Raw genomic sequence first — 15,954 nt, 5'->3', positions numbered from 1 at the left:
CAAGGCCATTAAAATTTGTTGCCTTCAAAATTTATCTGCATTCTATTAAATGAGCAGTTCCTTTTATTTGTGTGTTGTTCTTTCTTTAACATCACTCCTGTTTATGAGCCTGGAGGAAGGAAAAATCTAATTATACTTTTCAATGAATTGCAGATTTGATGTTGTGTGTAAATAGATAGTCCTGCAATTGAGAATCTGATATTAGTCATAAAAAAGTATGGCTGTGTATATCTTTCTTTAATTGGTAGCCTACTGAAATATATATTGAACATGAAGTATTTGCAAAATAATACCATTTGAGAATGTTTCACAGGACTTTTCCTGTTTGGAACTCATTAGAATTACTGAAGTAGTGTAAGAGTATTCCTGTTCACTGTAATAATTATGTAATTAACTTTGGGTATTATAAACTGTGGTTATATGTCCATTTCTGAAAATAGTCAGAGAGCAAATTAATGTATTTTAGACATACTTACTTCATTTTTAAAATTGTAGGCAGAAAATCTAGGGCATTATAAGATTACACAAGATTTCAGGAGTTTGCATTATGCTTGGGCTTGCCTTTCAATATGTGCCTGCTGAAAATCATTTTGGGAGAAATTCCTGTCACAGCCATCACAGTGAATTCTGCAGTTTGAAGAGAAAGAAGAGTAGGCCATATGTGTGAAATGACATAAGGTAAGGCCTCAAAGATGTTTTATGTTTTGAAGAAATGAGCATGCCACAGAAGTACAGCATGAAGGGAACATTTGGACCTCAAAGGAGCTGGAGAATGGGGAACAATCCAGAATGAAGAAAATATGTTGGAAGATAAAAGCAAAACAAACCACCTGGTGTTTACAGGAAACTGTTCTCTGGATGCTCAGTTTGAACAGCTATCTCAGACTTCATGTGCCAGAAGGCAGTGCTCCTCCAGAGCAGTCCTGGACCTGGATGTGGAAGTTATCCCAGGGTACATTGGCTGGATCCTAGTGAAGCTGCAGCTGGATCCTAGTGAAGGCTGGGAAGAGAGTTGTGATTTAAGCAAATGGAGTACTGGTCAGGCAGCAAAGTTTGATCTATCCAACAGTCTCATGAGAGCAAGTTCTCTTCATTTTGCACAGTGGGAATGGCTTCAGTTAATTCAGTGTGTCAGGGCCCTCCCTGGCATTTCCTCCTGACAATTTTGGCTTGAGAGAAGTCATTTGGCAGATGTTCACACTTCATGTTGCACACACTTCAGAGTTACTCAGTTGGATGAGACTGTTCCAAATGAATGTGCTGTTATCCCTACTGTCTCCTTAGCCACTAATATTGGCTCCAGTGCATATGGCAAGTTAATAACCCTTGCTGTGTGCACTCAGCTGCATTAAGTCTGCAGAAAAAATCTGCAATAACAGATTTCTGTTTATTACCTTTATAGGTAAGCTTCTAAGTAATCATCTGCCTGAAAAAAATGTATGTCAAGTTCATCAAAAGCCTATATTTTCTAACATTTCTTTTTTATTCGTTTTTAAAAATATATTAGACATGCTTTTCCTAAATTTTATTTCATCCCTGTCAGTTCCTTTTACTACCCTTCGTTTGTCATTTCAAACAAAATGTTAAAAACAGAGGGACATGCAGTTGCTATGACTGTAGTTTATTTATTAGTATCTGAAATTCTATAGGCTGTGTTATAGAAGACATAGAAATTAATTGAACTTGAAAAGCTTGGAGCCAAATTTTTAGGAGAAAGAAGAAGGGTCACACCAATACATGAAGACAGAGATTTATAGCAGTGAGACAGGCACTGGTTAGGTACCCCACATCCTGAATTTGTGCTTTGGGATGGGGTTAGTTTAAAACAACAAAACAACAAAATTCTCATTTTCAGCATGCTATAATTTTTTCTCTAGATTAATTTATTTTAAATGTGTGCATTTGATGCAGCTGTTTCTGTAGCTGGAGTTGCAGTTTTTATCACACAATGTTGCTCTGAAGGTGTGGATTCCAACTGTTCCCTTACTTCAGTATGGATGTGCTGTATTTAGTGTGCAGTTTTCTAGACCACACCAAAGGATTCAACACCAGAGAAAGCTGAAATTCAGCTGAAGAAATAATGGGAGTGAGACTTCAGATCTACTGAGTTTTATACTTCAATTTTCTAGGCTGATTAGGTTCTGATCATAATGACTTTTTATGCAAGTGCCTTTCTATAAAGTAAAATATGAAATAAAATACAAAATAAAATGCTACTCTTCTATGTTAGAGGACTGTCATGAGAATTAGGCTGCAGGGATTCAGATGGACTAGATGATCTCCAGAGGTCCCTTCCAACCCCAGCTGCTGTGTGATTCCTTCATTCATAATGTCAGCATCAATATCCAAGACAGTCAGATACTTGTGAGAGGCCTTTTTGTGCTTGATTGGAGCAGACAGATCAGCTGTGCAACAATCGCCTTTAATTTTAATTCAGAAAATACTGAAAGATGAGGTGAGGAGCAGAAGGTCAAAACTGCCTCTGGGCTTCTGGTTGTGAATCCATGTGACAATTTAAACAGTGCTGGATTGCAGAAAACCACACCCAGTGTCCCATCCTGCTGGGAAACCCATCCTCAGCCGAAGTAAGAACATTTCTGAAAATTGGGACTTTCAAGGACTTTTGCCAGCCAGAGCAGCACTGGTGGGCAGGCAGTGGTGCTGGCCATGGCAGAACTGGTGCTGCAGAACACAACAGGTTTGGCGCTGCAGAGCTGAGGGGTTTTGCACAGAGGTGCACGACTCCCATGCTGACTTGACTCTGTCTGACTTTGATAAACATTTCTTTGTGCTGTTTGTTGAGCAGAGGATTCAGAAATCACCATGATATTTCTTTGCAGGTGAATTTTATACTTTTCATAAGCATTATAAGAATCTTGCTACAGAAGTTAAGATCTCCAGATGTCGGAGGAAATGACCAGTCACAGTACAAGTGAGTCATATTTTTAGATATTATAGGCAGAGCCAAAATAATCTCTAAGATTTCATCTGCTGAAAACCAACAACTGCTGTGTTATTATAATTACATTTAATTTAGAACTACTTTTAGATACGGTTAAATAAATACAACTATGTTGAAATGGAGATAAATACATTTTAATCAAACACTAAATTAAAAAAAAATACTTAATTTCAGTAAAAACAACAAGCTATTTTTGAATTTGAGTTTAATCCATGAATTAATATGTTGATACAAAATATATTGAGAGTAGTATCTTTCTTTTGAGATATAAATGTTTCATTTCGATATAAGAAAATTTAAAAAAAAAATTTCCTTCAACTCCATAAAACCTTTTTTTTTTTAAATTTCTAAAATACTTAAATATATTTTAAGAGCTGAAAAGATCTTAAATTGTTACCAAGAAATTAAAATTTAAGCACAGTGTTGATTTTAAATACTGTGTTTACTTCTCTAGAGGAAAATGGTTGTTTTTGGCTTAGATTAACTTCATTTCTGTTCTGTTCATTTCTGTTTCTTCTTTTGTGTTTTGGTTTGAACATCAAATCCTAAAATGCCTTTGTTTCCACAGCTTTAAAATCAAGGATATTGAAGGACAATTTAATATATTGCTAAAATTGGTTTTGTTCTTTATTGCCATATCTGTTATTGTTGTTTATTATAAGAGCTGCTGGACATGTAATAATCTGCAATGAAGTCTGTGGGTCTTGTTTAAAGCCCGGACACAGACACTGAGAGTTCAGGGTGTCAATATGATGCTTCAGTGACAAAACCTAACATGAGCACTGAAAACCCAAAGCCATTGTGAGTGGCCTTTGAAAAAGTGCTCCTGGATAACACCTTCTTTTCATTTAACAAATACTGAATTCCTGTTCTAAAAGCTGGTAAAACACGGTATGCAGAAATAAAGGATGTTGTTAAAGCCAAGAGAAGCAGGACCTTATGGGTTTTGTAGACAATGTGTCATGTTTGCTGCAAAAAGTGAAAAATTCTGACATGCCACAGAAAAGCCAACACAACTGGACTGACAAGCATGTTTGTTTTCAGAGCTACCAGGGTGTTGTTTTGCGTTTGCTGATTCAATTATCTAAACATGTGGGAGAGCTTATTGAATCTAGATGAAATTGTGCAATTGCCACATTGTTATGAAGATGTCCTGTTTTCAGTTTGAAAAAAATCTGAACTGAATTTGAATTAGAAAAATTTCAAAAAACCTTTACAAACTACCACAGTAGCACAATGACCAACCTACAGGCAGGAAATCCTCTCAAGGTTACTTCTTGGGACATAAAGCTTTCTTTGCATCCATGTGGTATTTATTTACTTTTTGAAAATTAGGCATTCCCTTACTTTCAGACCCACCATTTTCCACAGTTTACTGTAGTACTTTATAATATTAAATATTCACATTAATAGCAACCTTGACCTTCATTATTCAGCCCTGTAAATTCTTTGCTTTTAGCATTTGATTGCCTGATTAAGTTTGCATTTCTGGTCTTTAGCTGATACCCGTGGGAAAGTAGATTAACCTCCTCAAGAAGCTGCATCTACAGAGGAAATTAAAAGATCTGGGAGGCTCATTTATTAGATTGCAAATGCGTTTTCTAAAATGCAGAGAAGAATAAGGCTGTTTTGTTTGTCCTTTTTTTTTACTAAAATGTAAGTGAAGTATAGAGAAAGTAGAATCAACTAGACAAGCATGGAGTGAAAGTGAAATATGAATCTAAAATGAATACTCCTCATGCAAGTCACCATTTTTCTTCCCTTCTCTTCCAGCTTGTAGCTGGTTCCATCCTTTTTGTTGTTCATTTTACTTTTGCAGTGGATAAGGCTAAGTTCAAATAAAATCAGTTTTCCATTTCACTTGGGAAACCAGGAAATTTGCTGCCAGTGTCATCTACAGTTCCAAATTCTCCAGTTGTAAATTAATTTCTTCTGCTAAGGAATCCCTATTTTTCTTGCTTCTGGTACCATCTTTAGATGTGAGGGGTTTACTATTCTTGAGAAGCTTTGCTGTCAGAAATTATTTCCACATAAACAGCAGGCCTGTTTATTACGAATAAAGCAAGGTCATGAAGACTGATTAAATTAAAACTACTTTAAATACCTTAACTTTTCTGTTAAAATAGGTGAATTCACAACAACATCCTTACATCAAGTTATATTCATCAAGAAAGTGATGAATTATGGAACTCAACATTATAATTTCTAAAAATTTATCTGATACCAGACATCCAAAATTGTGCATTGACTGGCCCTGTATATATAAAACTGATGGCATTAGAGAGAAATAAATGACAGATATGGTAAAAGCAGCAATTTATCATTCCACAGTTTCACGAGCTGTTTGTCAGAGTGGTTCTCCTTAGTAATTTAAAGTTTTTTTTCTTAACTTCAGTAGTGTCTTCTGATAAATTGTGTTATGTAATTGACAACACTGAAAATTATTTAATGGAGTATGCTTAATACCATTAGTAAAGCTATGAGATTATAGAATTGAGGCTCCTGAAAATCCCTCAGTTGAGATGATTCTTGATTACAATTCTAAGGTACTGTTTGTATACTATGCATGTGCAATGTACAGATTTACCATACAATTACACATTTATCTCAGAAAAACAAGAGCTCATCATTAAATTTCAGCTTTTTGTCTCTTTCCTTTACCCAGGAGACTTGCAAAATCCACGTTGTTGCTTATTCCATTATTTGGAGTTCACTACACAGTGTTTGCTCTGTTTCCTGATCGCAGTTCCAACAATTATAAAATAATCTTTGAGTTGTGTTTGGGATCTTTTCAGGTAAATTTTAAGGTTTTTATTCAAAAGAAGTTTTATTGACCTAGGTGAGTGCTGCCCACTAACTAAAGAATATTGTCTCTTTTCAGGGGTTGATTGTTGCAGTCCTGTATTGTTTTCTGAACAGTGAAGTAAGTCTCACTTTTCCTACTGAGAATGTTAAATATTGGTTTTAGTAAATGTATAAGTGCCTCTATAATTCTGATACATGAAACTGTTTTGGAAGATGTCTGCATTCCTATTAGTGTAATATATTTGTGACAGAAATAAGTGTAGTTGGGTGAAGAGTTATAAGAGCTGTTTAAAATCTAATTCCTTGCAAACTGAGATGTTAGTGTCTTCTGCTATTTATCGTGATCTAATCTAGCTCTGTTAGAAGCAATGTGCAAGTGAGGTGCAACAAGCCTGGAAATTTATCCATTTAGTAAGTATTTAGGGGTAATTTTCTCTCAGCATCTAAACCTCAGAACAGCAACAGATTTTCAGAAGTGCTCAGCATGTTGTAGTTTTCACAGTCTCAACTGAGAAAATTGCAAGGAATTCCTTTTTATTTCAGCCACCATGCAGTGTCTGACAGAAGGAATCTGTCTGAAGAAGACAATTAACATTCAGCTCCCCTGAGTGCTATTCTGGTCTTAGATATTCATGAGATGCCTGATTTTGGGCTAATCATTTGATTCCATGCCTTAAGTACATGAGATAAATAGATCGATATCAAAAGCTAATGTTGCAGCACAAATGATACAAAATTGATTTTAGAAAGTGACCTTAAGGGCACCTCTTCACACACAGTGTAGGCAGTCTTTGCCTCATTTATTTGACCTTTGTAAAACTGATTGGATACTCTAGAGGGATGGGATGCCATCCAGAGGGACCACGAGAGGCTTGTGGAGAGAGGGGAAAGAACCTCCAGAGGTTCAACAGGGCCAAGTCCAAGGTCCTGCAGCTGGGTCTGTGCAGTGCTCACCGAGGGATGAAGGGTTGAGAACCAGCAGAGAAGGACTTGGGGATGAAAATGGACTGTGAGCTGGCAATGTGCACTTGTAGCCCAAAAAGTGAACTCTATTCTCTATTCAGCATTAAAAGAAGCATGGCCAGCAGGTCAAAAGAGGTGAATTGTCACCAGTACAAGAAAGCCATGGACCTGTTAGAGCAGGTCCAGAGGACTACAGAAATTATCAGAAGGCTGGGACACCTCTCCTATGAAGGCAGGCTGAGGGAGTAGGGATTGCTCAGCCTGGAAAGGAGAAGGATTTGGGGAGACTTAACATCACCTTAAAGTACATAAAGGGGGGGTTATAAGCAAGGTGACAAAAAACTTAGCAGGGCCTGTAGTGCTAGGACATTTTAAAATTGATATGTGGTAGATTTAGGAAGGAAAAAAATCTCTTCTGTGAGGGTGTAGAGACACTGTAACAGGTTGTCCAGAGAAGCTGTGGAAGCCCCATCCCAAGGCCAGGCTGGATGGTGGAAGGTGTCCCTGCCCATGGAAGGGAGTAGAATTACATAATCTTTAAAATTTCATACCTATCCAAACCATTCTATGATTCTGTTCCTAGAAATCCCCATGTGACAGCCAATAGACATGGAAAAGTTCCTGACATAAATTTTCAGCTCATATTGTGCATTTTCTTTTTAACACAGGTGCAGGGGGAGCTGAAAAGAAAGTGGAGGAGTTTGTGCTGGAAGCAGACAGCAGGCAGAGATTACAGACTCCACAGCTCCATTTCTAGAAATGGATCAGAAAGTGTTTCCCAGCTCCACAGGAATTCAAGAGCTCACTCATTTATGCAGACAGAGACCACCATGATATAAATGAGCTAGGTCCCCCAAAACATGAAAAACTGTGGGATATGTCATTCATTATGCAGCTTGATGTGATATTTTATAAAATGTACAGTTTAGTGCTTTGCTTTTCTACATGTTGGTATTTGGGGAATTGGTTTGTGTAGCCAACCTGTTAATAAGGGAGAAGCCTGCCCCATGGATGCTTTCTGTTTTGTTCAAGTGGTATTCACATTAATTCTGATGCTCTCTTGCAGTTTGCTAGCCGTAACAATTCAAAAATTCATTTTCCATAAAGGTCCCTTTACCTTCCAAAACAGCTACAAGATCCATGCAGGGTATCCTGCTCGATGCAGACTTCTTTGGCACATGTAAGGGTTAAGATGGAAGCAAGAAAATTTCATACACTTTATTTATACTTAAGGAAACATTGCCTTAAGGATTAAGAAATTATTTTCTAATTATGGAAAAAACTTTTTAAAAAAAATTTTTAAAAAAACAACCTAAGACCATAATTAACCCCACTGGGAGTTCAGTGTGCTAATCCAGGAAATCATGAACATGATTTACACAGAGGGGAAAAGGTAGTATTTCTAGGCTAATGGTATAAATTTCAGAGATTACTTTCTACAGAGTTTGATTCCAATCCTGTTGCTACTTTCAAAAGTGTTTAGTTTAATGTTTGGGTGCAGAGTGTACCTTTACAGTCCATACAGAAAAAAACTACTGTATTATTTTTGAATATGATAGTTCTCAGTTGTTCTCTACTGTTTAAAGTCGTAGATTTGTGTTGATCTTTCATGAAGGAATTTTCTGAAGAGGTATGTTTTATTGCTAAAGCAGCCTAGCATAGGATAAACAGCCTTGGATAGCACATGACACATTGAAAATACCATTTTTTACAGTGTTATCATTGAAATCTGTCTCTAGGAACTACATATTTGACTGCAAAACACAAGGAATATAGCAGTGAGGTTACAACTCATTTAACTAAAAATGTAAATTCTTTTAATTTTATTCAGCTTTATATCTATCTGAAATTATTTAAAATTTAGTTCTGACCGTGAATCCAGAAAAAAAAAAATTAGAATCCCTAAAAATTACCATAAAAGGCATAAAGGAGGAATTTTCAACAATGCCAAGCCTCTTATGTAGCCACTTAGAAAAAAAAGGCAGAGAACAGACAGTCTTATAAAAATATACATAACTTTTCCACTCTTTAAAAGAAATAAACCCAGTGATGTTCTCTTACCATGTCAACATTTAACCATGTCCACCCTACATCACAAGTGGGAATATTATGTATTTGCATGAGTACCTCCACACAAACCATTGCCCTCATATTTCAGATAAAAGATTTTATGGAGCCAAAGTCCATAATCTTGTCAGATAAAGGGAAGAACAGCACCAAGGGCAGCTCTTGGCAGGCATATCTGTACATCCTTGGATGTATTACCAGTACTGGGAATATTGTCAGCAGCTGTCAAAGTGTCCCTACAATTCTTGGTCTGATTTAATCCAGCTATTTATCAGTCAAACACAATTTGTTTTAATGGGATTGCCATGGAGTCTGAGAAAACCAAAGATAGAAAGTGGTTCACATGACTACTGCACAATGTTACATTACACCAGTAGGTATCATTTGAGTTAAGCAACAATCACTCAGAAAATTGTCACTTACAAAAATTGAATTTAAAGAAGCTATTGATCACTTCCAGATCATTCATAATGTTTTCTGCTTGGCAAAGTAACTATGAGATTCTGGATGGAAATAGGCAGTAGGAAAAATGCCCAAGGACATTCCCATGGAGTCTGAAGATGTGCCCCTACACATGTATTTAAAATAAATATATTCCCAGAGACTTCAGACTGAGGAAACACTGCTAAAATTTAATATGTTTCCTGGATCTCTGGAAAAACTTATCACGAGCTCTTAACTGCAAATATATGAAGACCCACTGGAGCTTTGGGAGCTGCTTTTACACCTAAATTAAAAACACCTGTCCACATTTGGATTCTTTGTCTGCAGTGGCACTGGGACTGCTCAGTTCCCTGAGATGTGATGTGCAGAATGTTCTTTTTTTCCCCTTAATTTCTGGGGTAGAAAGGCACATGTGACAAAGCATTCAAGTGTGCTCATCTTTTTGCTCAAATGAGGTTATGTGAGCGAGTTGACACACAGACAGAATGATAGCACAGAAATAGATGTTTCAGGCAATCATTTCCATCAGTCTGTTCTGCATGATGCATCACCAATTATATGTGTTTGTAACACATTGTGTCTTAGAGAAAACTGTCTTTGTTCTAATTAGGTGAGCATGGAAAAAAATCTGCATTTTAATTATTTCTGGGTTATAAAAAAGAAAAGCCTTAATAAGAAAAGACATTTTATATTGCAACAAACCAGCATTGTTTCCTTTACAGATGGTGCAGATGCATTTGGGCTTGATTCTACTTTTCATGTAGGGTGAAATGCCACGAGAAATTTGCAGTGGGAGAACATAGAGATATCAGTAAGTTTGTTAAGGACAATGTGGACATGCAAAGAATGGCATGAGAGAGAGGTGCTGTATGAATTTTTCTTTCAAACCAGTGGAAAAATACAGTACTTTGGAGAGCCTCATCCCTCTAATAATAATATAAATGAAGATGGTCTAGATACTGTTTTATGAGACAGTTTAATTTCATAATGCTTTGTGTAAGCATTATCATGGCAGTAAAGACACACAGGGCACTGTGCTCACTTATTTTTAGTCCCAGAAAATTTCTGATTTCCAAATAATTGTATACAAAGTTACAGAATCAACCCTATCATCACCAGTTTGGCTCTCAGCTGCCTTTTCATGGACAGATACACATGATATAAAAATGTTTGTAAAAGGAGCAGAACAGTTTGACAAATGCAGAACTTGATCAATGTTTTTCATCTTTTCAACACTCAGAACAAGACAGCTTCTCTTGGCTTTGTCTTTCATTGCATTTTCCTGAGGAGTATGGGATTAAATGCTCTTGCTCTGTGCTGTGGTGACTCTCAAGAGCAATGGAATGAAACATCATTTGGCCTTCTGTCATCCCTAATCCTAGGGATCCAGTTCTCACTCAGTCCTAGCAGCATCAGGGGAGGAAGTAGAGGCTGCAAGACAAGTGTAACCTTTCCCTGCACCTCCCTTTTTTTATTCCTTTAGTGCCATTTCCCTTTTAGTTGCATCAGGGTCCAAACTGAGCTGTAAAGCCTTCCAGGCATGAAACCTGGTTTTTTTGGTCCATCCCTACTGAAAAGCCAGTAGCACAGCTTGTACTTACTGAACGAGAATGGTAATACAGTTCACTGCCAGCACCACGGTTAATTGTTGTGTTTTACCTCCCCTGGAGACACCATTAATTCTGAGTGATTTCTGTCAGCATTACCTGCTGCTGATGCCTGAGGAACACAATGACAGCTTGCTCTCCACTTACTAACCACAACGAAAAATACGCATGGGCCCTTAAATTTTCCCCTGCAGAGTCGATTTCAGCTGGTTGCTTGATAAACTCAGGTGAAGTTCATCTGTCCTGGTTTTGGTGTCTAAAAGCTGCATGTTTCTGAAGGCACTAAAGTGTATTTAGCTCAGAGACAGTCATCATAGAGAAACAGGCACTAATTGAAGAAGACTTCTTCCATGTTCAGCTGGACATCTGAAGCAAGTAAGCTGAACCTAGTTTTCTCTGTACTTACTACAAAATGAGCCAAGGGTAGCTGGTTAGCACTTAGATTTCTCACTCCATAGATAGGTAAGATGTATCCCTCCAGAAGAGATCATTAAGCTGTCTGGGTAATATTACACAGGTACTCCTTTTTATGCCAATTACCTTGGGTTGGCCAAACCTACCCTCCAAGAAATGTGCAGTGTAATTCAGAAGCTCAGGCAGCGGAGGATCCTGCAGTTCCTTGGGTCAGGTGTCCCTGCCTTCCATGATAAATCCCACACCCTTATGTCCCATTTTGATTTGCCTGGTCTCAGCTTCCAACAAATTATTGTTGTTTTGGGTTAGGTCTTTGGCCTTTTTGCCAAGAGGAGGCTTTACAGTACCCAAAATTTTCTTTAAGTTGTACTGCAGGTAGCCAGCTGAGGAATACCCGATCTAAGCTCGTGATGGCACTGTCCTGTAGCAGCAATAGATAATTGGTGGCAAATAGGATTACAAAAAACTTCCTTCAGTCAAGCTAGAGCCTTCCTACCCCACTCTGTAGCATCTGCTTCATGTCCTGATTCACCCTAGGCTTCCCTTTGCCTTTAACATGCCAAAGGGGAAAGCAACAGGCATAGACCCTCAGCAAGCCAGACACTCTGTCTGGGGCAGATTGATGAAATAAGGCATTGCCAGGTGCATGTGTCACACAGTCCATGTGCAAAGATGAAACATCTAAATAATTTGTCCTCTATTTTTCTAAAAATCACCTTCTGTTAACTGTGAATTTGCCCAGTTCAGCAAAGTGATTTGGGATAAAGTTCAAATTCAGTCTATAGAGATTTTTTCCAGACATTCTTAAGGAAAAGTCAAATCCTAAATATGTCTGACAAAAGAAAGAACTGGCAAGTAACCTGCAGACAAAGCTGCTATGTGTATAAGGGTCATTGTGTGAACAATTACTATCTGTGCATAGTGATACAGGAAATACCTTTACCAACAGAAATACCTTCATGTTACCATGAGTGCCTATATCAGCTGTGGGCTGTCAGTACTACCTGACATGACCAAATGCAGAAGTAAGGATGCAGTGCTATTCTGTTGCTGAAAAAAACAATAAAAAGTGTTCTAACATGTATGTTACAAGAGTACATCAGGATAACATTTTAAAGGAGCATTCTATGATATGGTTTAAGCACTCTATGTTGAGTCTGGTTCTGCCCAATGATAGCAGGTTGTAGTTAAATCTAAGTCAGGAATATTTCCATTGTCAGCTAAAATGTGACCGAAATGTCCCAAACCCCTCTATTTCCCAAAGCACTGTAATAAGTTTATGATTACCTGCAGCTTTTTTTGTCCTGGCATATTAGTATGAATATTACTTCAGATTTCTCTTTTGTCATCTTTGTTATAACTTTGTATCTGTCAAGTATGGTAAAAGTTAAAGATTATGTAAATGAATGTGATTATTTTTTACAAAATGTACAGATTATGATGTTGTATAGATTAATGTGTGTAAATAGATTTCATACTGTAATTCACTATAGTTTTCTTCTGGTTTTGCTCTTTTGTTCTTTTCTGGTTTCAGTTTTTAATGTCACAAACCTTACAGCCTTCTCTGAGATGTTATATATAAAGCTGTGAACAAATAAGTGTTTACATCTTTATGCTATTATACATAATAGTAGTCTATAACACCATAATGGACTGAAGAGGAATCAGAGAATAAAAATTTTAAAAGTTTTGCACAAAAATTCTGGTATTTATGTTTTTTAAAATACACTGATGCTGTTTTCTTACTGATCCAGTGGGTGATGGCCATGCAGAAGGACATGGCTAAGTTAGTATTTCACTTTTTAATTCAGCAGCTGTTAGATACACAAGTTAAAGAAAAACAGTCCCTAGCTTCACTGAGGAATGTGTAGCTTTCTGTAACCTAGATGTGCTTACAGGAGCATGAGAATGGCACACAGCTACAGCAGAACCAGGTGATCCCATGTGCTGTGTATGGCACCATCTCCATGGCCAGCAGCTATTTTTGATTTATCACAGCTCACTCAAAACTTGATTGTCCAGTTATCTGTCAGGAGTACAATATATTGCAGTGAGAGCAAACGAAAGCTGTGAAGTCTCTCCTGTAGAGGTAACACCATATATCATGTTTTTTTCCCTAAAAGATATATCTCTATTTCTACACCTGTAATGGGAATGGGCACAGGGAAGAGACTGGCTGTGTTGCTGATGGGGCCAGAGAGAGAGGGCAGTCCATGTGGGGAGGAGGTGACACCTCGTGGGGCAATCCCTGCCCTGGCAGTGACATCGAGCAGAGACAGAGGACAGAGCCTCTTTTGGTGTCTCTCATGGACCAGAGAGTCCATCCCCTTTTGTGTGAGTCTCTGTGAATTACAGCAGCCACCCCACCCAGGGGGCTCTTCTGAGCCTTTGGGAGACCTGAGCTCTCATCCTCTCCCACCTAAATGTGAGTTCTTGTAGGAGCTGCATCAGTCTGGACCCTTTGGCAGCCAACAGCACATCTACAAAGCACTTCAGTGTCCTCACCCACAAGCATGCCCTCTCTTCTTCAGAGCTAAAGGGGCAGCCCCACAGCCAGATCATCCTGATGTCTGCATGAGCTGCTTTGGAGCTAATGAGCCTGAACATTCAGGACAGCCAGGGTGCAGAACAGAGACACTGGACTGGTTCCTTTCAGTTCTGGCAATAGCACCTGCAGGTTTCCATGGCAAGTCTGAGTCCTCTCAAATGCAGAAGTGGATCCCGTACAAAAGTTCTGGACAATTAGAGGAATGGTTATACCCAGAATACAGGCAGTATAGTGTGGAGGGGAAGAAGAAAGGAGTCTGCACTTCAGAAGCAGCTTAAAGGGGGAAGCACTTCTCTGACAATTCCTGCATGGTCACACTGGGCAGTATCAGCTGCAGCAATCTCTTAGCTCTGTACTCTCACACAGTGGCCCTCAGGCAGCTGTGAGTACAGCACAAACTGTGTGTGAATACACACACTCCTTTTCCTCTGATCGCACCTAGGAGCCTCTACCTGGGACACCTGAAAAGGTAAAGGAGATCAGTGGATGGGAGGGTGGAACAGTCAGAAAGACCATCTGTCTTCCCTTCATCTCTGTAAGAGAGCTGAACCAAAGAGCTACAGCAAATGGAGAAAAGGAATTGCAAACTCTGTGTGTCTGTGAGTTTCAGTTTGGTGTGGATTGTAGAATGAGGCTACTTTTAGAGAACACCTTGTTTACCTCTGGCAGTGCACAAGCCAAATTCCCATTTATCTCCCAGTTCCAGTGCCATTTCCAGCACTGTTCCCAGTTCTGCTTGTACCAAGGCAGAGGTCAGCCCTTAGGTGGCAGAGTGTTGACACCGACCATGAGGAGGAGCAGGGTGCTCATGAGAGCCCACGCTCAGGCAAAGCAGCATCTCCCCACACCCTGCAGGCTGCTGTGTGTGCCCCCCTGTAACACCACCCTGCCTCTGGAGTTTGGGGGAGACTTTTTTAAAGCTGTCATTCTGGCAAGCTACAGGTCATTCCAGTTTGCAAATGGGCTCCCTGCACAATGTTAAAAAGGTCCTAAATAATCAAACCATATGTGTCCAACAGAATGAAATAAAATGTTACCTGTTAGTTAACTTCTATTATTTACAATCAATTATATTTTAATATCCTTTTCTTAACAGAGACTGGGATATATTATGAGCTGGCTGACATGCAATTTAAGTTGAATTATTGTGTCAAATCATTTAATAAGTAAGTTATGTTGCATCAAACCACTAAATGACTATGTGTTGCGTCAAAATAGTTATAGATTTTTCACAAATGACAAATAAATATTTTTTCATGTAATATCCTACAAATTACCCTGGGATAGTCCATTAAATATGGATATTGGATTTGGAAGACAACAGAAAAGCAGAATGAAGAGCTGTGCTTTATGTTGAAATCCTTCTGGATTTCTCAGTTGGTGCCTTTGTAATTGAGACAGCTTCTCAACACAATCCTGTTAAGCTGTGAAATTCTCTGCTCAGAAAGGCTTTATTTAGTAATAGCCTTTGGCCACTGCTTATCCCTGGTTTCCTGCTTATATTCTTCACCTGCTCTTAATTAGTACCTTGGGTTTTGCCTGCCTGTCTCTGTAGGATATGAAAAAATACTGAGAGAAATAATGAGGGAATCAGTAAGCAAGTTTATAACAGTGTAATTAATAATGGATCCTGACTACAAGGGGACATTTTGTTACACAGAGCTGCATTCACAAGAAGCAATTTGAAAATTAAAACACAATCTGAGCAATACACAAAGCTGTGCTATAGACAGTGTTTGTGCCTTAGCCAGGTGATGAAATGGACAATTTAATCATTCCTGCATATTATAGCTTCTGATATTCAGTTAAATACTAAAATCGTATGGCCTGTTTCAAAAAACACAACTTGACCTTATTACTCAACAACAAAAACAAGAAGAAAAACAGTTTCCCTCCAATACACATCTTTAAAAACTAATTTTCATTTTGCTCTTGAAGGCCATAACATCCTGTTTCTTGGATTATGATAATGATTTATGAATTTAGACATTTTAAAGTACCTTTTTGTCATTAAACATATGGAATTAATATTTTTAATAAGTAGGGTTTGGGTTTTTTTAAATCTTTTAAAAGCCCAGCATATACCTTGGTCAATGTATAGCTCAGGTTGCTTGTTCTGATGCCCCAAACACGAGCTGAGAGCA

The 15,954-nt window shown here is 38.2% G+C and overlaps 1 protein-coding gene across 1 annotated transcript in view; it reads left to right on the top strand.

Annotated features, from left to right (window-relative positions):
* VIPR2 (vasoactive intestinal peptide receptor 2) overlaps positions 1 to 12,962 on the top strand; it is a 52,477-nt gene extending 39,515 nt beyond the window's left edge. Inside the window, exons 10-13 of the mRNA XM_033066623.1 lie at positions 2,841 to 2,932; positions 5,628 to 5,757; positions 5,844 to 5,885; positions 7,399 to 12,962. Coding sequence (XP_032922514.1) covers positions 2,841 to 2,932; positions 5,628 to 5,757; positions 5,844 to 5,885; positions 7,399 to 7,569 — 435 coding nt within the window. The 3' untranslated portion in view covers positions 7,570 to 12,962. The remainder of the gene's footprint in view (positions 1 to 2,840; positions 2,933 to 5,627; positions 5,758 to 5,843; positions 5,886 to 7,398) is intronic.
* The last annotated feature ends 2,992 nt before the right edge of the window (positions 12,963 to 15,954 follow it).

Source organism: Catharus ustulatus, chromosome 1 (genome assembly GCF_009819885.2).
Source record: "Catharus ustulatus isolate bCatUst1 chromosome 1, bCatUst1.pri.v2, whole genome shotgun sequence".
Lineage (NCBI taxonomy): Eukaryota > Metazoa > Chordata > Aves > Passeriformes > Turdidae > Catharus > Catharus ustulatus.
This window is presented reverse-complemented; position numbering and strand designations above follow the sequence as displayed.